This window comes from Monodon monoceros, unplaced genomic scaffold (genome assembly GCF_005190385.1).
Source record: "Monodon monoceros isolate NGI ecotype Baffin Bay Population unplaced genomic scaffold, NGI_Narwhal_1 Super_Scaffold_3, whole genome shotgun sequence".
NCBI lineage: Eukaryota > Metazoa > Chordata > Mammalia > Artiodactyla > Monodontidae > Monodon > Monodon monoceros.
The window spans coordinates 60640917-60662748 of NW_021703780.1; the positions used below are offsets into that span (position 1 = coordinate 60640917).

The 21832-nt window shown below is 49.7% G+C and overlaps 1 protein-coding gene across 3 annotated transcripts in view; it reads right to left on the reverse strand.

The window, feature by feature from the left end:
• The window catches only part of ZDHHC3 (zinc finger DHHC-type containing 3), a 54404-nt gene that overhangs the window by 18792 nt on the left and 13780 nt on the right, over positions 1–21832 (reverse strand). For 2 of the 3 annotated variants that reach the window (XM_029242087.1, XM_029242088.1), the window contains exons 2-5: positions 19450–19779; positions 8166–8290; positions 1219–1315; positions 475–556 (exon numbers count right to left, since the gene is read on the reverse strand). In XM_029242087.1, the coding sequence (XP_029097920.1) occupies positions 475–556; positions 1219–1315; positions 8166–8290; positions 19450–19755 (610 nt within the window). In that variant the 5' untranslated portion in view covers positions 19756–19779. Of the gene's footprint in view, positions 1–270; positions 355–474; positions 557–1218; positions 1316–8165; positions 8291–19449; positions 19780–21832 lie in introns of all 3 variants that reach the window. The other variant, XM_029242089.1, reaches the window with a different exon arrangement.

Here is a 21832-nt window from a genome sequence, read left to right on the forward strand (position 1 = left end):
CACACACACACACACACACACACACACACACACACACACACACACAAAGATTAACGAAAACCGTCCATGTCCTAGCCAGAAAGTTAAAAATGGATTTCTGCAAGGTTGAAATAAAACGACCTTCAATTAAAGCTCCTCACTTAAAGACATGGAAGCAAAAGCTCTCTCTGCAGGCACAGCTCCACTCCAGGGAATGCACTGCCCTGCTGGGGGCCTGCATTTTCCCTGGGCTCACTCAGGCTAGCGGGTCTATCCAACTCACTACATTACCTGTAGAACTGACTTTAAGGGGCTGCTTTTTTTCATGAAGAGATATTTGGGCCCCTGCTGTTTCTTCCCTGATAGGTCCATGGGCTTGCAGGAGATCTAATAAAATGAGGTTGGCCCCTGGCACCAAGACGGAAACGAAGAGCCCACCCTGCTTGGGTCATGCGCCCCCCTGCAGCAAGGAGGGAAGCCCTGGCACATACTCACTTGTCCAGTCTTCTTCAAAGCAATGCAGGAAGTGGAATCCCACCATGATGAGGGCGTGCAAGGAAATGAGAGCTATGTACATCTGAAACAGGAAAGCAGTGCAGACGCCATTGTTGTGAGAACCTTCTGGCCGTGAAGGCTCCCGGGACGGGGTGCTCAGAACCTCCCATTCAGGAACACTTAGGCTGAGGGCTGAGCAGGAGGGGGACCAGAGAGGCACCTGGTGATTTCTCCACTGGTTCCCCGCCCCCAGCCCTGGGTCTGAGGTGAGCGGCCATTCACTGGGAGCGTGTGGGACAAGAAGAGAAACAAGCACGTGTCACCAGGTGTGACCTGGGTTGCCCTGGGGGCTCCAGGCCGGCTGCTGCTCCTCACTTGAAAGGTCAGGGCGCTGACTGCCATTGGCCCCTCCAGCCCTCAGGCTAGACACACTCCGCCTACCTGCAGCTGAGGGAGGGTTGCCGCCTTCTTTAGCTACTTAGGTTGGACACCAGACATAGAGGCCCAGAACACGGCCCTTGCTTATAGCTAATCAACTTGAGTCAATTTTCTAGATGCTCAAGTGAAGGGCACAGGAACGGGCACTTGCTGAACCAAGGAGAGCTCTGGCAGAAAGGCGGGGGTCTGCGTGGCCAGGCACTCTTCTGAACAGCAGCAAAGAACACCGTGAGTGCTGACAATTCGAAGGAACAGAGCTCTCCATTGCTTCACAGAGGGTGGGGCAGAATTCGGAAGCTGACTTACAGTAAACAGGACGAAGTACTTCTGGTTGTTCTCGCCAACACAGTTATTGACCCAGGGACAGTGGTGGTCCATCTTCCGAATGCACCGCTTACAAACACTGAAAGAGCCGCAAGGCAGATCTTTAGGGGGGTCCTCAAGGAGGCGGGAGGGTCGAGGGGACTCAAAACCCATGCTCCTGCACCACTCCTGGCAAGTGACCTCTAGGGCGCCACCCAATGTTTTGCTGCATGTGTGTTGTAAGGGGCTTGGAAGGCAGGGCCAGGACCTCCAGGGTCACAATCATTCCAAACAAGGGGACAGTTATCCACCTCCAAGGCCTCTTATCTTGTTTCACATAAAAACAGGCTGGAACTGACATGGCTGAGAAAGAGACTGCTCTCCTGAGGTAACAGTGGGCTGAAAATGTGGTTTACTGAAAGGACAGAAAGAAGCAGCACTTTCAAAAACTTGACAGGATGAGCTGGGATACAGCTGCTCCTAATTTCCCCCCAAAGACCAAAAACCTGACTAGGGAACCTCCCAGGGTGCGGCTGACGAGAGAGAGCACTAGAAGAGTTCAGAGTGGGGTCACGAGCAGTGCGTCACATGGCGGCAGGAAGTCCCCCTCTAAGGACCTTGCAGCTCTAAGATAATATCCACTTAGCCCAAAACAGCAGAAAAGTCATTTGAGCTTAAGTGTTGATCAGAAATCCCACTAATTTGCAAATTACTAACTTGTTACTGGGATAATTTTTGGACTGAGACTGTTTGAAGCTTTGTTATTTGATAGCAAATGCCTTCCCCACCCCTTTTTGGACCATACAAGTAAGAATCTGAAACAAGAGCACAAGGCTAATGGGACCTCAAAAGCAACTACTCCCAAAGCTCAAGTTCAGGAAGACCGATTTGCCAATAGATGGGCTCATTAAAAATTGTTTCTTGGGGCTTCCCTGGTGGTGCAGTGGTTCAGAGTCCGCCTGCCGATGCAGGGGACACGGGTTTGTGCCCCGGTCCGGGAAGATCCCACATGCCGCGGAGCGGCTGGGCCCGTGAGCCATGGCCGCTGAGCCTGTGCTCCGCAACGGGAGAGGCCACAACAGTGAGAGGCCCGCGTACCGAAAAAAAAAAAAAAAAAAAAAAAAATTGTTTCATTCTCAATTCATTAAAATAGCCTCCCTACCATTTATCTTGGGGGCAGTATTTGTTCAAAACAGTTTGAAATACTATAAATACAAGCTTGGAAATAATAGAATTATATATATATTTGACAGTCCCTTAGTTTACACCAGCTTTTCTTTCTAGTAGTTTCCATAACCAACTTTATCTCAGGTTCTTACTAAGGTGGGCTATGGTGGGTGGACCCTGGGGGAAGGGTTGGCTCAGGGGCCTGCTGAAGAGAAGGCTGCCTCATGCTCACACACAGTGCTCGCTGAGCTCTGGCTGACCCACAGACAGGGCAGGGATGGCGCAGAAGGAGCTGTTCTGGGCATGGAGGCGAGCTGTTCCCAGACCGCAGGCCGGGAAGCACAGACCACTCTGAAGGAGGGCTCACCTGCACCCCAAGGGGGAGGCGTGGGCTTTTCTAAGCATGGCATGAGCTCTGGTGGCAAGGCAGACCTGGGAACCCCCCTGCCCCCCACAGGACGTGAGTACCGTTATAAGAGAAAGTGAGAACAGATGCTGGCTCAGACGAGTGGTGGGGTCAGTCTGGTCTCCACCCTTGTTCTTCCCACAGCTTCAAGGGGTCATGATAACACAGGCATGTGGGGAATGGGCACATTTCAGAGATGCTGAACCAGCTCCAGAAATCTCCTTGGGAGCCAGAAAGGCGGGGTAAGAAAAGGATGCATGAAAGGGGCATGGAGGGCAATAAAGAGAAAGCCAGGTACCAGCAACTCCATTACTTGATCAATCAACTCTCTCTCTCTCTCTCTCTCTCTCTCTCTGTGTATGTTACCGATTTGAATGAATGAATGAAAGAATAGGTAACACTTGTTCCCAGTGTACAATCTTGAAAGTACAGACAAGTAGGCAGTAAAGCTCCCTGCATTCTGGGCCTCAGCCAACACATTCCCACCATGGAACCACCCCCGTAGCCCGTCTTGTATGTCCTTCCTCAGCTCTGGGGTTTCTTAATCCCCTCCCTATCTGGGGAGCTCCTGAGGGTAACCACCTCCCTGCTCTGGACTCTTGAGCAGTTTTTCTTCCACTTGTACTTCTTTGTAAAAGGGGTTTCAGGTGGGTGCTCTGAGGCAGTGTTTGTTCAGCAGCAGAGAGGTGCCAAATGGCCTGACATCCTCTGAAAGCTGTCTAAGAGATTAAGCAAATCGGTCCTTTGCTCTCCCCTCCCAGCCTCTCTGAAGAGGCCAGGTGTGAACCCTGGGAAGCTGGGTTTCACAATGGGCTAAGTTTCACTGGGCAGCCAAATTAGAACACTACTCATCCTTCTAGAAGTAGGCAGGAGTACAGCCCACTGAGAGCTGCAAAAGTTGTCCAGAGTGTTGGTCTCTGAGTTTCCTATTTGCAAAGACAGGAAATGCCAAGATGGCGCCTCTCCCTCCGGCTTACAGAGTTGTTCAGAAGCGGGCTCCTGGGGCAGGTGGTAGTGCACGTGGGTGGTGGAGGTCCATCCATGTATGTGGCTGGAGGCGCTGTTTAGAGGCTAACTGACCCACGGCTCACAAAACACCCAGCCTGAATGGCTCTGGGGCTGGGGCCTGGAGAGCACCAAGGGCAAGGCCTGGTCCCTCAGTGGGCCAAGTGAAGGGTGCTCCAGGCCCAGGGGGTGACTGCCCACACCTGCCTGGCTATTTCATCTCAGGCACCAGCACTCAGGGGGAGGAAGAAAAAATGTGAGCCTTCCACAAGGCTGGGTGAGGTGCCTGGGAATCAGGCACCTCAGAGTCAGTCTTCTTCCCAGTCCCCACAGCACAGTGGGCTCACTGGTGTCCCCTCCCCAGACACAGCAGGGCAGCTCAAGCACAGCAACCAGGGAAGGCTCCCAGAGGGCCCTTTCTCCACTCTTGCCTCCTGGCGAAATCCACCTTCCCTGGGGCTCCTGCCTGCACTCCTCTCTTGTACCAACTCCAGTGTCTCCTGTGCGAGACGCTGTGGACACAGACATGTCCTAAGCATTCAATGGCAGCTGCTAAAAAGACCAAATGTCCTCAATGGAGGTATTTGGGGTGTTCCTACCTTCAGGGTTTCCCAGGCCCCTCCCGTTTTTTTTTGTTGGTTTGTTTTTTTAATTTATTTTTGGCTGTGCGCGAGCTTTCTCTAGTTGTGGCAAGTAGGGGCTATTTGCTGCGGCGCGCGGGCTTCTCATTGCGGTGGCTTCTCTTGTTGCAGATCATGGACTCTAGGTGCGTGGGCTTCAGTAGTTGTGGCACGTGAGCCCTAGAGCATGCAGGCTTCAGTAGTTGTGGCACACAGGCTCAGTAGTTGTGGCTCGCGGGCTCTAGAGCACAGGGTCAGCAGTTGTGGCACATGGGCTTAGCTGCTCCGCAGCATGTGGAATCTTCCTGGACCAGGGCTTGAACCCATGTCCCCTGCATTGGCAGGAGGATTCTTAACCACTGCACCACCAAGGAAGTCTCCCCCCCGGCCCCTGCCATTTTAAATCCTGGTTTTACAAGAGGGAGGATGCTTCTCTACTTTTCCTCCAGGTTCCCTACCATTTTCAGTCCCCAGAGCACTTCCTTCGCAAGCTTGGAAGAGCCCAACAAACTCACCGGATTGTGTGTATTCAGGTTCCCTGGGGCTCATGCTCCCTCTCCAGGGAGGTACAAGGGCCCTTCCTTGGCACTCAGCCCCCAAGGAGCAGGCCGAGGTCCTCTTGCCCACCCTAAGTGATGGCCCTGTGATTCTCCCTACAGCAGCACCCACCAAACTGTATCACGGCAGACAAGTGCATCTGCCCTGCCTGGGCGGGAAGCCCCTGGGTCAGGGCCATGTCCCATCCACCACTACAGCCCACAGCCAAGCCTGGGGCCCCGCTTAGCAAGGATTGGAGGAGTGAAGGCTCTGACACTATAGATAGGGAACTGGGCTCCACCACCTCAGGCTGGGATGCCACAGTAGAGGAAGAGAAAAAAATCATAGCAAGGAGGTACCAAGGGGACCATGCTCCCCATATAGGTTTTCATCTCACACCTCATTCACTATGATTAAAATTATAAGCAAAAAAGGCATCTATAACATCCTGGCCCCAGCTCAGACAATGTGGGGTAAGGCAGTGCCCAAACAGGGTAAGGCCAGTGGAAAGAACACTTCTCTCAGATCACCACTTTGGGCTCTGGGCAAAGAAACTTAGCTTCTCCAAACCACCCTCTGTAGAACTAGCCCTGCTCTCTCAGGGTTAGAGATGATGTGTGTAAAATGCTTTAAAACCAATGCTAGTGCAATATAAATTTATCAGTAACTGATAAACAAGCTGGCAGGGGCCCTAAGCAGTCCCCAACTGTCTCATCTCAGTGTGTGTGTGTTTGTTGGGAGGTGGGGAGGGGTGTGAAGCTTTGCCAAGGTCAGAGGTCTCCACCGCCTGTGCAAGAAGAACCTAACACATAAGCCTAACACCTTGGCTGTCCCCGTTAGCATGACCCACCCACCCCAAGGATTTCCACAGGCTTCCATGATCCTCAACGCCAGGATGAAAGGAGCCTGCTTTGGAAGGAAGACCCAGCCACGTATCACCAGGCTGGAAGGAACACCTTCCAGGTGCAAGGTCAGGGAATATTTGTGGTACCCATTAGAGCTCAGGGAAAAGAGTTTTAAATTCCATGACACTACTGGGAGGAGAGGAAGCAAAGAGCTGGGCACAGACACATGCCCCTTCACCTGAGCAGGAAGACTGACACCAACTTTCTCTAGCAGGGCAGCAGGCCCCTTGGCTCACCCAGTCACAAACCCAGCTCTGTTCGGTGTGCTGGGGATTCTGCTTATCCAAAACCATGGGTCCCCAGATGGCCTGGGCCACCACAAGCCATCACAAAGGAGCAGGTGTCAGCATACATTTCCTGACACAGGAACAGGCGATGCACAGGCATCCTCACTCAAGTTCATCTGAATCAGCAGCTCTTGTTTTGCTCAAGCTGATCTGTTTATTAGCACTCAAGAATACCTCCCTTGGATCATCCTGGGGAGAGAGGTGAGGAGGAGGCGGTGAGGAAAATGCCAGGCGGTGGAGGCTGCCAAGGGCTCAGGGACGAAAGAGAAAAGAACCACTGTGGTCACCCAAGTTCTTTCTATAAAGTTCACACTTCCCTGTTTCTGGTCCAGCCTATATAAACCCAGCACATCCCCAACGCTCACACATTCCTCCATTAACAGATAGATATTCATACTTAATCCTCACAAGCTAAGGAGGAACAACTCATTTTACAAAGGAGAAAGCTGAGGCTCTGAGAGACGTGGTGCCTGGCCCACAGTCCCCAGTGTGGCAGGGACAGCGCTGCCTTTCCAATGCTGACCTCTCCAACTTCAAGGCAGGAGCCCGCTCCACCACACTGGAGGAATGTGCCCGGAGGAATCACATCACCCAGGGGATGAGAAGAACTGGGTTCCCGAGCCTCGGGGTGGTAGGAAAAGGCTAGACTGATGCCTCCATCTCAGGCACAAGAAGAAAGCATTGAATTAGTTTCTAATACAGATTTCAGAAACAAGATGACCCAGACACAGAAAACCCCACAGGAGATGGCAGTTCCCATGGTCCCTGCCCAAGCTCCTTGGCCCTCACCCTTGAGAAGTGGCAACTAGCTGGGGAGGTCTCCAGATCGCTCTCTCAGACAGACAGAAAAAGATACAGAAAAATATGCATATGGTTATACCAAGTTACACAAGTCATCCCAAACTAGAGTTCTAGTGGAAAGAGCCCCAGACTCGGAGCCAGACACACCAGGAACCAATCCTGTCTCTCGTAGTCACCGGCTGTGTGACCTTGGAGCAGCCACTTAACTGCCTTGAGCCTTAATTCCTCATCTAGGGAGGGTCATGCCCATGGCAGAGCTATCTCTGGGGGTGACCATGGGGATGACGATGATGAGAAAGGGTGGGCTGAGGTGCCTGAGACACAGCAGGTGTTGGGAGCTGACCATGGCATCTGGATGTTGAGACCGACTGCCCTCCTCCAAAAGGTGGGCAGTGCGGCCCGCACAGAAAAGCCACCTTTCAGCCGCTCGGACCTCGCACAAAACCCAGATGCTTCCACAGCCTCAGGACGATGATACCTCCTGACATCAGGAGCCAGTTCATTCCTCCACAGCCCCTCTCCACCCCGAACACAAGCTAGTGTGAAAAAGGGACTAAGTGACGGGTTCGTTATTTCTGTAATTTAGCATTTAAAGTTCTCGTCATGATAAAGTGCAATATTTAGCTGGAGGTTTTTTTTGTCAAGAAGACTCAAAACAACAAAGAAATCTGAAAACCAAAAGGGAAAAACCACCACAGATAAAACAGGGAAATGGCTTTTTTGGCTGAACTCTACAACTGTCAGACCTCTAGAAGTTTTGTTTTAAAGAAAAGTCTTTCTTTTCTTTCGAGGACAACCCCCTCATTTCCCTATAAAATTTAAGTGAAATTGCACCTGCCCCTTAAATGTGTCAGGGGCTAGACATTCACAGAATGATCTCCTAAAGCTTTGTCTCACGTGCCCTTAATAAAGTAATAAAGCTGTGCGGCAGGAAGAGCAGGACTCCCCTCCATTTCACAGATTTGGAGACAAGGGTGGAGACAAGCAAGGGCCTGGGCAGGGCCCTCTGGCAAGTGTGGCGAAGCCTAGTGTCCTGAGCCCGAACCAAACACCCTTTCCCACCCTTGCCCTCCTGTGCAGGTGGGGATGGAGAATCAATGTGGTCACTCCGTGCCCAGAGCAGGGCACGTTCAGAAGTCCTGTTGCTGATGGCACCCGTGGAGGAAGGGCGAGGGCGGGGGCGCAGGGGGTGAGGAGGGGAGCCCAGGCGGGGGCAGTGTACCTGCAGTGGTGGGCTCGGTCAGGCTTGATGCTGCAGCATTTGGGACACTTGTACACTACCTGCCCAGGCTTCAGCTGTAAACTCTCGATGAATTCTTTAGTGGCATTTCCTTTGGGCACCGCCCCCTGTAAGAAAGAGAGGTGTCAGGGTCAGGCTAGGGGTTCCCTCAGTTCTGACATTCCACAGAGGCGATGGTCATTTGAAAGCAGCAATTCCACACATGGGGACAGGATATTTTCATCCCAACGACATGTGGGTTCTGTTCAGAGTTACGCCAATACCAATAATAAGTTATTGACAAAGAATTTCCCCAAGGAAAAGTGAATGATTTTCTACACTGGACAGTTACATTGTTCCCGATGATCTTCTATTTTCATTTTACTAACATGGTTTTCATTGAATGCATCCTTTCCTATGTAAATATTACAGTGAGGACTTGACTCATCAACTACAATTTTGATTTACATTAGATTTCCCAGGGACAGTTTCGGTCTTTGTGAATTTTCATTGGTGAGCAGCACATCTAATAGTCCAGTTTTCCCAGGTCATAATTCACAGCTCTGAATGTTATTGGGTTCTGTTTAAACTGGAATCAAGTTTTATTTTATTTTATTTTTTATCAGTACTATTGTTATGGATTGGTAATCTGTGTTTAGTTCTTATGAATCCACAAGCAACTGTAAGCCACTGCCCTAAGATACTCAAGTGCTCTCCACACCAAGATGCTGAAAACCAGATGTGACTCAGGATAATGATCACCTCTGTGGTGGTGAGGAGGCTGGCAGTGGAATGAAGTGGGGGTGGGGCATATAAAGAGGCTAACCTGTCTTTGTAACTTTTTTTTTTAATTTACAAAGCTGGGAGGCGAACACATGAGTGGTCGTCATATTATCCTTTATACCCTTTCAACTGTCTTAAGTATTTCATTAAAATTTTTTCTGAAAGTTCAAAAGAGAAGTGGAAAAAAAATACAGCCTGCAAAATACAGTCAGATGCCAGAAGAACCTATCATAGACCTTTTAAAAGCAAACAAACTTTGGTAGGCAAGGACTACCTGGTACGTACAATGCCATTTATGCTATAGTTCTTGACATCAAACAGCCATAAAAGTACACAGCTATTGACATGGGAAACGTCTATGATAGACTGTTAAAGGGAAAAGTAGATTCCCAAACAGTATGTAGACTACAAACCCATTTTGGTAAAGATTACACACACACACACACACACACACACACACACACACACGTACATGCCAAAGTATTAATGGTTATCTCATGTAGTAAAATCACAGGTAATTTTTAATCTATTAACTATATTTCTTAAATGTTCTAATATGAACATGTGACTTTTGCAAAAAGGAAAAAACGTATTTAAAAAAACAAGCAAAAAAATATATTCAGGAAGGAGCTATGCAAAGTAGGAGTATGACCAACTTTCCTGAATTTTGTAACCGAAGTGCTACGACTTGTCTCACCTTGAGACATCTGAGGGTCCCCCCTTAAGGCCAGTGAAGGGTCAGGGTCTGGAAGTCTTCACAAAGGTAAGAGAGGGCCCAGACCGCCTAGACGAGTGGATTTTTAAAAGGGGCTTGGGAAGGGCGCTGGCCCAGGCAGAGGGGAAGGTTGCAGAAAAGCCCAGAGGGTCATACTTTAAATTCTCTTTAATGTAAAAAAGTAATTGAGTTTGGGTAACTGTGTGACCTTTTGTGGATCCTGAAGCCAACAGACCGCATCTGGAAGTCACTATTGTCATGTGTACAAGAGAAATGCACTAAGGAACAGTGTTTCCCCAAGGTGATGAAGCAATAGGGCTGTTTTCCTAAATGAAGGTCGTTTTTGGTTTTTTTCAGGTCCAGTTTTTAAGGTCACCACCACCACAATTTGCTGTAAATCTCAGGAGACCCTCCCCATAAAGGGCTACAAGAGCTTTACAGAACCAACGGCAATCGGAGCTCTCATTTGGTCTCCTCATTACTGCCTGTTATTCCAGACCACAGTCAGAGACATTCAACAGCGCAACCTTCCTAAAAGTTCCTCCTCCATGTGACTCCATTTGCACAAATCTCCTGGAAGGCTCATTCCCATCCAGGCAAGACCCCACCTGCCCAGTGAGCCCATCTCGCAGAGCTAGAGACCCGCTGGGCCAGCCCCTGAGACTGAGTCCTCCTCCCTCCCTCCCTCCCTCCCTCCCTTTCTCTCCCTCTCTTTCTTTCTTTAAAAGAATAGGCTCTTCTGGGCTCATCTCCACAGATTTCAGAACTTACTAGTTCATGGTAAGGGATTTTGTTCTGTATAACTCTTGATAGACAGCTGGGAGTTGGAAGGCCTGCTGAGACATTTTTGCCACTGCTGTCACGTGTGCACTAAGAAACACCCACTACCTCCACCCCTACCCCTGTTCCTATATCTCACAGGGATGGCTTGAAGCTTCCACATTACTGCACCCCGGGAGAACAAAACATACTGATTTCTTCCTCATTTCCAAAGTAATACTTGTTCATGATTTTTAAAAATGTATAGAGAAAAAAAAATGTATAGAGAAGAGAAAATTAAAAGGGAAGAATGCACCCTCTGATTCGATCATCCAAAGATTAGTACTATTAACATTCTGGAGTATAGTTTTCCAGTCTTTTCTCCTTGTAGGCTAAAAACACTTAAAACAATCTATACATCCATAAAAATGCTCATATGCTTCTAAAACATATACTTGGTCCCGCAGTGGAATCCATTTGAATCTGGGGGCAGGAGGCGTGACATAGCTCCATCAACCATTCCCCTCAGTGGCTAGCCCAAACTTCCAGTACCTTCCTCGACCTCTGCCCACTACCTTTCCTATGTCAGAGGAAACAGAGGCTGCCAGGGTAACCCCCTCCTTACTCCTCCTCTCCCTCCTCCCATCCCTGGACCCACGGGGACCCACTGTCTGGAGGACGAGGGGCCCTCAGGGGCTCATACTTCTACCTCAGAGCTTTCCCTTCAGGCTCTTAGCAGACTCCATGCTCTCCTTCCTTCACAGCTAAGCTTCTCCAAGTTGTGTATACTTGCTGTCTCTGCTCACCTCTTACTGACTCTTTTTTTTTTTTTTTTTTTTTTGCGGTACACGGGCCTCTCACTGTTGTGGCCTCTCCCGTTGTGGAGCACAGGCTCCAGACGCACAGGCTCAGCGGCCATGGCTCACGGGCCCAGCCACTCCGTGGCATGTAGGATCTTCCCGGACCAGGGCATGAACCCGTGTCCCCTGCATCAGCAGGTGGACTCCCAACCACTGCGCCACCAGGGAAGCCCTCACTGACTCTTTAGTTCCAGTTCTCTGGCACCTGTTGCCTCCATACCACAGAACTGCTCCCACTAGGTCAACAAGCAACTCCCTGTGGCCAAATCCAAAGGTCAGTTCCCAGCCCTCATCCTTCTTGGGTCTCCTCACGCCCACCAGTCCCTCCTCCTGTCACTCTCTTGTGACGGCTCCATACCCTCTTGGCCTCCACCTGCCTCTAGGGCTATGCCTTTCTCACTCTCCTGCCCATCCTGGACATGGGTGATCCTTGGGGCTCCACCACTAGCCCTCTTCCTTGTTCATCCTGCATTCCCCAGACAATCTTCCTCTATCACCAGCTCCAGCTCAGACCTCTTTTGGGGATGAAGATGTTTCTACGTGGTTGTTCAAAAGACATTAAAACAAAATAAAACAAACCCCCAAAATTCAACTTCGTAGAACTGAACCCATTACTTTCTCCACAAACTGTACTTCCTATTCTCCCCTCCCTGGCCCATGAGACATCATCTACCCGGTCACCGGGGGTAGAAACCCAGTAGTCATCTCCAGCTCTCCTAACCCTCTGCCCCACACTCCCACCCACTCGACCAACTTAATATGGCCCCAAATGATGCCTTGAATCCAATGTTCTCCCCTCCATGCCACTCTCACAGCCTTAGTTGAACCCCATCATCGTGTGCCCCAGACACTAGAGTCCCCTAGGTCTTCCTGCCTCCAGTCTCTCCCCGTATCCTGCAGCCTCACCTCTATCCTTTCTCCCCACTATTTTCCAGAGTAAACTTTCTAAAATGTGAATCTGACCATGTTATTCCCCTTGCCTAAAAGCCTTCCCTGGCTCCCTAGAGCCTTCACATGGTACAGAGTCCAAGCTCCTGGGCAGGGCTCAGGCAAGGCCACCAAGATCCAGCCCTGAACCACCCTTGCAGTGTCACCTCCCTCCCCTGACAGTCCCACCCTATGGACTACCTGGAGTTTCCCAGAGGCTCTGTGCTCTCCAAGTCTTCCTCTTGTGCCCTTAGGGACCCATATTAGCACCTCCCCTCCAGCCTGTCAGGCACATCCTTGCCTCCTGCACCTACAACAAACCCACTCAGGGACCACATCCTCTGCCTTCTTTCTAATGGCCCCAGGCTACACCCAAGACAGAACCCATCACTTGGCCTTTGTGCTACCATAGCTTGTATTTGTCTTATAACACCTATCATTTAAGTATACACTGATCTCTCCTACATGACTGTAAATTCCTGGTGGACAGACACAATGTCTTTAATTTGTAGCCCAATGAATTGCCCAGGGCCCGGCATGGAACAAGTCTTCAATAAATCCAAGCTGAATAACAGTGATGATACAACAGACATTTATTGATTGCTTATATGCCAGGCACAGTTCCAAGGGCTTTACTGTACTTTGTCAATTAATTCTGACAATAAACCTATGAGGCAGAGACTATGATATTCCTCATATTATACATGAGGCAACTAAAGCAGAGAAGTTAAGCAACTTCCCAAGATCACATGACTAACAGGTGGTGGTGGCAGGATTCAGACACAAGTCTAGAATCTATGCCTCTATCAGAAGACAACTTACATATTTTATTATTTTTTAATTTTTTTATCTTTTTGGGTGCGTTGGGTCTTTGTTGCTGCATGCGGGCTTTCTCTAGTTGTCGCGAGCAGGGACTACTCTTCATTGCAGTGCGCTGGCTTCTCATTGCCGTGGCTTCTCTTGTGGAGCATGGGCTCTAGGCGCACTCTAGAGCCCTACTGAAGCAGGCTTCAGTAGTAGGTGCGCAGGCTTCAGTAGTTGTGGCACGTGGGCTCAGTAGTTGTGGCTTGCGTGCTCTAGAGCACAGGCTCAATAGTTGTGGCACACAGGCTTAGTTGCTCCACGGCATGTGGGATCTTCCCCAACCAGGGATCAATCCCATGTCCCCTGCATTGGCGGATTCTTAACCACTGCGCCACGAGGGAAGCCCCCAACTTACGTTTCTATTCTATTAAGTGACTGAAGAGGGTTTTCTTTTTAATTGCCTTGATGCCATAATATCATTCTCCTGTGAAGAACTGTATAACTACACAAACATTAAGACTGAAATAGGCCCAAGATAACAAGGCCTGTTTCAATTAGTATCCAGGATAATATGATGATGTAAAAAGGACACACTTGGAAAGGGGTGGACACAGGTTCCAAAGAAGCACCAATGATTCCATTTATTTCAAGCAACAAGTATGAAAACTTGCTTAAACTGTTTCAGGGGCCATGGGATCACGGCATGAGCACACCTGCTGGTCTAGTCTGAAACTCTCCCTCTAATAGCTCTGCCAGGAACAGGTGACCAACCCCAGGCCTGTGTCAAAAGGCCACCTGTCTCCTCCACAGAAAGATAGGAGGTAGGTAACCCCCAAATTGGTCACCCTCTTCTCTCTGGAGCTAGAAAGATTTTCCGGTCAGTGTTTATGGATTACTCAGTGGCAGGTATGAGAAACTGCCTGGCACTAGGCAGAGTGCAGCACCCTCCTCAAATGAACCCTGAGGCAAGTCCCTGACCTGATCCAGGGAATGTGTCAACACCTTTGGGCAAAGTGTGAGAGGCCCTTCTCTGGCTGCACGCAGCACCCACGCACATTACACGGCACACTGCAGGACGACCCGGTGCTATTCGTCGTATGCTCCCACGGACCTGACATCATTCTGCCACCGTACTTGCCCGAGTAAATACTCACTGATTCTGTACACAGTTGTGCTCAATAAGGTCACCGAGAGAGAGACTCCAGAAGGGATTACCAACTGCATGTTGAAGTGAGTCCTGTTATTCCGGTTTGGGCAGCTGAAACTCCAATCACTGGCCTGCAGTGGTCTCAGATAGTCATGTGAGGTCTGTTTATAGCAAGGTGTTCACAGGGTGGGATTCAAAGGCAGGGAGGGACACTGGCAGGCAGACAGATGAATTTTCTTTCCCTTAACAATGTGGTTAAATTGAATTCATTTACATTCCTCTTGTTCTCAAATCTCAGATTTGAGATAATTTACAATGAGGTTAATAAACGATTAGGTCCAAAGAAAGCAGGGGCAAAAAAAAAAAAAAGCTGATCATAGGGTTGACACAACTGCTGTGATTGTGTAGTGCTTGGCTTTGGGCTTTCAGCAGCCAGGACAAAAAGAAACACGCTCTCAGCTTTAAGCACCTTCTGGGAGACAGGTGTTGTCCCAGATCTAAATTTTAAATGGAATCCTTCAGGATTCCTGAGGGGGTTCCTAGGATGAGGAGTTAAAATGTATTTATAACTGGAAAAGGTCAGGTGGTGAATTGGGATGGGGCGGGGAGACAGAGCAGGTACCAAGGTCAGAAAGAGTCCCTGAGCCCAGGTTGCCTTCAAGAGGCTGCCTCCTCCAGGCAAGCGGAGCCACTCTCGACCTCGCACCGTCTCGAGTGTTTCAGGAACACAGAAAGCTCCTTTGAATACATTACACAACCTCAGAGCAGGCAAGGAGAGGGCAGCCTGAAATCAAACACCGGTCTGACTCACGCGCCCGCCCACACCATGCCACCTCCAGGCCAGCACACCTGCCAAGTGAGGTACGGCCCCTCTGTCCACCTGCCCCCTTCCCTCTTCTTACAGGCCTGTCTATCCCTTTCACCCCATTTCTCAAATGGGAGTTCCACCTCCAAGTCATTTCTTTCTTCCCTTTTCTGCTCAAGCTCTTCGTGGACCCACTTACTACTCTGTTGGAGTAAATGACTGCTAAATGGTCCAGAAAGCTGTAGTGGTTGCAACTCTTCTGATGTTACAGTTGGAATAAGAATTTCAGAGCTGAAAGGGCTACCAGTAACTGTCTGGGGGAGACTGCAGGAGTTTTTTGTTTTTGTTTTACTAGTAATATTAACAAGCCAAAATGATATACAATGCATACATTGTTATACATTGCTTATAACCTCCAGATATAAACTTTTCTGAAAAATTATACACAACATGAATTCCTGAGATACAAAACATTACAATCCTATTAGGGAACTCCTTAGAATCCTGCAGTGATGCCTTTTTAAAAACAGACTCTGCCTGCAGTGTTAATAAGGAACCCCTAATTGACTTGCTTTCAGTGTGAGATCTGGGCTCCCCAACTCTGTTCCTTGGAAGCCCGGGGTGTCCCAGGGGGTTCCTTCCTCTGCAGCCCCACCTCTCTCTGTTTTGTGTACTGGGTTTTGCATAAGATGTCACATGTTGGGAGTGGGGAGAGGCAGGTGGCAGCATGAAGAGCCGGAGATGGGGCAGGTCTGCAGGGCATGCTTTGAGTTGCTCCCCTTACTAATGGTAGATATTTGACAGACGCTTTATTTTTTTGCCCCATTTTCTTTCAGGCCAACAGCAAAACACACCTATGAGAAGCTGAATGGTGTTTGGGATATAGTCTGTGGCTCTCATTTGGGATTGGAAGCCAAGCAACATACAGTGAGAATCACTCTCTCCTGCATCCGACTGCAAGGGGCCAGACTGAGGAAGACCCTGGAGAGGGCACAACATGGAGGTCAAAGAACACACGTGTGTGAGGGTAGCAGGAAGGCCAGGGCAGAAGCCTCTTCTCCCTCCCACCCGACATCCAGTTCCCTGATTCACATGCCTTCTAGAAACCAGTAAACTCCACACTCTACTCTCTGATCCCAACTCCCCACCAGCCCCAGACCTGGCTGTCCACTGCCCAGGTAGCACTCCTGCTTACACGTAACAGAGACACAGTTTGGCCAGAATAGAAGTCTTGATTTCTCCTCCAAAATCTGTTCTCCCCAGACTCTCCCATTCAATAAAGGGGACCAGCAAATCTCCCAGCTACTCCAGCCAAGACTCTGGAAGGCACACTCTCTGATCCCTCTTCCCTTTTGTCACTCTTCTGAATGGCGGTTCTCAGACCTGGAAGAATATGAGGGATACCTGGGAGCTTTAAAGCACCCCATTCCCAGGGCCCCATCCCAGACCAATTAGAGTAGAATCTCTGGGGATGGGGCCCAAGGCATCAGTACTTTTCGAAAGCTCTTCAAGGGATTCTAATATGCAGCCAGGCCTGAGCATTAGGGGCTTAAAATACATTCCAAATCCAAAAGTTTCTCTCCCCCAGCCTCACCGCTCCCACCTTGGTCTGAGCTGCCACCATGTCTTGCGTGGCCCACTGCGATAACTCTCATCTTCCTGCTTCTACTTGCCCCACCTCAGAACCCTATCGCAAGCACAAGGCAGTGTCTTCTCAAAAATCAGGTCACATCATGCCTCTCTGATGGCTTCTCACTGTACAATAGAGACCAAGGTTCTCACGAGGCCCACAGGTCCTGCCTGGCCTGGCTTCTGCAGCCCTCCCCACCGCTTCCAGCCCCTCTCGCCTCCACTCACCATGCTCCGGTCACCCTGGTCTGAGTCCTGTTTCTCAAACACGCCAAGCACGCTCCTATCTCTGGGCCTTTGTACCTCTCCTCTGCCTGCAAGGCACTGCCCTCTGACCTTCACCTGCCTGACCTACCCCTTCATGTTATTTAGGCCTCAGCTCAAGTGGCATCGCCTCAGGGGTCCTTCTCAGATCACCTTCATTTAAATAGTCCTCCTGGGACTTCCCTGGTGGTGCAGTGGTTAAGAATCCACCTGCCAATGCAGGGGACACAGGTTCGAGCCCTGGCTCGGGAAGACTCCACATGCCACAGAGCAACTAAGCCCGTGCACCACGACTACTGAAGCCCACGCACCTAGAGCCCGCGAGCCACAACTGCTTAAGCCCATGTGCCACAACTACTGACGCCTGCTCACCTAGAGCCCATGCTCCGCAACAAGAGAAGCCACCGCAATGAGAAGCTGGCGCACCGCAACAAAGAGTAGCCCCCGCTCGCCGCAACTAGAGAAAGCCTGCACGCAGCAACGAAGACCCAACGCAGCCAAAAATAAATAAATGAATTAATTAAAACAAAACCAAACCACTATGAGCTTTCAGGAGTTCCCTGGTGGCCTAGTGATTAGGATTCTGGAAAAATAAAATAAAATAAAATAAAAAATAAGTAAGTAAATAAATAAATAGTCCTCCTTCGCCCCAGAAAAGTCACTACCACAGCCCCTGGATCACACGGTTTTGCTGTCTTTAAAGCCCTTTTCGACTTCTGAAATTACCTTGTTCCATCACATCTTTACTGCCTGACGCCCTACGCTAGGATGTGGGCAGCAGTAGGGCAGGGATTGTGGTCTGTCTTGCTCACAGCTGTATCCATTGCTCAGAAGGACCCTCTCACATAGTAGGTACTCAATAAACATGGCATCCATTTTGTCCCACTCCTCAAGGCCCCCAGGGCTCCTCCTCACTGCTGCCACGGTGATCCTTGTAAAATGACAATCTGATCTCATCACTCTTTTAAAATCCTCAGGGACTCTCGCTGGCCCCATTTTCCAACGCCTACCCCACTTCTTTGGCACTCTGGCCACATCACCAAACCAAACCCATTCTCCTAAGTTCCTACCACTCCAAACAACCACACTCCTGCATTCCTGTGTCTCTGTGTATGCTGCTCCCTCTGCCTGGAATGCTGTGTCTTACTGCCCTATCACCCTCCACCTTCCCTGCCCATGTACATTGTTCTGACAAGAACTGGCCTGGGCATCACCTCCTCCAGGCAGCCACCCCTGCCTAGACTGGTTAATTTTTGTTCTTCCACAGCAACTTGTGCTTCCTTCTGCCACAGCCTTCATCACACGGGGTTAACCTCACCTGTCGTCTCCTCTAGACAGAGGGCACCTTGAGAGAAGGAAGAGTGCCTGGGGCTCAGCAGACACTAAATTATAAGCTGAGACAAATAATGTCTTTTACTCTTGTATCCCCAATAGCAAGGGCACCATAAAAATTTCTGAATGAACCCTTAATTTGTTTCCATTATGATCAAATTGATGCTGCTGAGGAAAACTGTTTATGCCCTGTGTTTCAGGGCACTTATAACCATGTACTTCATTTCCTTCAGGTGACAGCTGTTCAACAATCCTACGAGCAGCTCTAACACTGGGCCAGCAGGCCCCTGCCTGCCAGTGTGTGCGATCTCTCCAGGCACGTGCATGAGAAGAGGCGCCATATGGGCCGGTCACTGGCTCGTGATTGAGCCGGGAAAGTGGCTTTCCCTAGGGATGGATTAACAATCCACCACCTGAACCAGCAGGAAATGGAGCCCTCTGAGAAGGGAACTAGCTCAGGACCCAGCATTTTTACTGTGCTTTCCCCGGGACTCACAGAAACGAAATCTGTGTGGCCAGTGCATTGCCACTTGCAGTGCTTTCCCTTTCTTAATTTAAACACACTCGTCCCACGTACTGAAACAATTAAGCCATAGGAAGTCTTTATCAAATAACGCTCTCTCTCACTTTTCCCATACAAGATAACGAGCAGGAATGGAGACTTTAATACTCAACAGCCACTTGCACAGCTTGGTATATTTAGCTAGGTCACTGGGCAAAAAACCACGGCTTTACCCACAGATACTCAACCAAGAGGCACTTGCTAGGGCCTGAAACAGGCTTATCCAGCTTTTCAGGGAAAGATGAGCCTCGCCCACACAAGGTAAAGGCCACTGTTGTGCAGGTTCCTGGAACTGGATAGGGCTTTAATTTCAGCTTCACCTGGCTCCAGTCCTATCTTCACTGGGAGGCCCCATCCTGATCCAACCCCCAGCATGCCTTCCACTCGGATCATCTGGCCCCAGCCTCGTGGTTTTCTCACTGTGCCTTTCTAACTAGAGGCTAAGCCTCCTCTAGATCAAACTCCTCCCATGGTAGGCTCAATTAATGCAGACACCTACATACAGAAAGCATCATTCAACCAAGACAGGCTGTGGTACAGATGGGGTCCCCTCGGTGGGGCCTGAGTCCACTTTCCCACCCCAGCCCTGGCCCTCCTATTCTCCACATTCCCAAGGTCAGGGGGCACATGCAGGCTGCGGCCATGCCAGGGCCAGAGGAGGAGAGTGTGGGCTGGTCAAAACAAGCCCAGACATACTCACGGGGTCCGTCAACATGGCCCGGCAGTGGGAAGCCAGGGCCAAGAAGGCCAGCAGGTTGAACATAATTCCATTGATGATGCTGTACACGTAGTCTCGGGATGGAATCAGCATGACAAAGAGGACCACAAACTCCGCATAGAGGACCAGAAACCAGGTGACAACGGCACAGGCGATGCCACAGCCATCACGGATAAACCACATGGTTCCCACAGGACTGGGGTGGGGAGGTGGGACGCACTTCTCTGGCTGGAGGTATTCTGGCTTCCGCTCAATGTCTCGGAAGTGGTGGGCGGGGATAAGCATCATAAGCTATTCTGTCCATACTGGCATCTGGAAGAGAGAAGAAAGAACCCAGAAATTTGGTGTGGTCTTGTCATCAAGGAGACTTGACAAAATTACCTTTCCAAAGCGAGCCATGAGTATCTATGTGCAAACTTCTTGCAGAAAAGCTGCCTAAACCTTCTGTTCATTTCCAATGTGAGTTCTTGTCCCTACTTCTGAAAGCTAAAACAGGGCCACCTTGCCCAAAGCCTTCACGTGACAGATAAAGAAAGGGGAGGCTTCAAAGGGCAAATGCCTCGCCTCAGGTCAGCCGGAGCAGCAGCAGCACACACAGCACACCAGCTGGGAGGCGGACTAACAGATATGTTCAAATTTTGACCTAAAAGACAAAGGGGTGGGAGGGGGAGCACCAGGCCCTCTGGGAAAACTCTCTTCATCAGTAACACTGCTGCCTCTACACTGTGGACAAACCCAGAGACTCGTGTTGAGGCTGGCTGGGATTGAGTAGGAGGAAAGTAGTGGTAACCTACGACTAGGGTTAAACTGCAACCACGAAGACCTTCTAACTTACTGCACTGCATCAGCCAGTAATAAAGGCAAAACACTCACTAGGATGGGGAATGTTCTTGAAACAAGCTAGGGTTTTTAGCCCTATGGCCAAAATGGTTTATTTTCCAGGAATGAGTTCTGCTCTACTCCTGGTGATAGGGCAAAGCATAGGAGTGTTGGACAATGAGTCCAGAGATGTTTCCGCACCACCTGCTTGTGGGGCTTCGTGAGTTCTGGTCTCCTGACCTAGGAAAACACCCACATTCCAGCCCCAGCCCCCTCCTCACAGTTGGTGTGAGGGTCGAAGGAGTTGGAGGTGCCTGTTACTCGTGCTGTTGACCGCAAGACCCTGCACACATCACAGGCGGTGTGCACGTCTTCTCTCTAGGAAAGACGTCAGTTACTTCAGAAGCAAGGGCTGAGCAACGCGTCCTTTCTTCCTCACAGCTGCAGCTGAGTCTCTGGAGAGAGCAATGAAATCACTAAGACGCGATAACTGAAGTCTCTCTGTCCACGGCACATGCTGCAAGACACGTCAGTCCAGATTCCCCTGCTCCAGTTCTTTATCTTAAACTCTGGGGCCTGTCGTTTCACCAACCAGGTTTCTCAGAAACTGCGATGGCTCCAGTTCTCTCTCAGATGTAGGGGCCATGGGAAAACCACCCGGAGCACAGTCTATGATGCAGGCAAGCAACATCTCAGTCTTTTGAGAACTCAAATCACTTCACAGCAGAGGAAATCACTCAAAAGCAGCACTGGCTCTGTGTGCTTTTCTGAAGACTGCAGCTCTGAAGGGGAAGGGCAAGCTTTCAACGGTTGTACTGGGTTATCCTTACCCTTTGCCCAATTTTCCTCCTTCCTCCACTGCCCTCACCCCCAACGAAGAAAGAGGATCTGAAGTGACTACAGTAGCGTCATGAAAAGTAAGGATGTGTCCAGAAAGCTGAGAGGGCAGATCAGTAACTACTACTCAAATGACAGACATTCTGGAATCAAAACTTGCACTGACTTACAATGAAAGAATAAGGCCAAGGCCTCCCCTCCCATGGTAGCAGAGGATTAATGGCTGAAAGGCAGTTAAATGTGTACTGTGTGCTTGTCCAAAGGAACACTGACTCAACAAATACTCAGAGTGACTATCACATTTAACCAGAATTTTCCAATAGAGCAACCTTGTGCTCTTCACAAGATAGTGGCAATTAGTGTTGCCAGGGACAACCTAGAGGCATTAAAAGATGCAGGGATACCTTCTGAAGCACCAAAGAGAAGGACAGCAGGAGACTGAAAACTGGGGACATCTGGGACCTGACCTATGGCAAGCAAATTCTAAAATTCTAAACTCTGTACAAACAAAACCAAACAAACGAAAAGCTGAAATCCCATTATGATTCAAAAGCTGATGGAAGCTCAACATTTTGACAACCTCCAAATGCAAGCATTCTTTTTCCTGCTGCCATACTGATTTGTATGCATATCATCTATGTCCCCACGATTGCTATTTAAGTTCTAAACCAATAGTTTTATTGGACCACAGCCATACTATTCGATTACA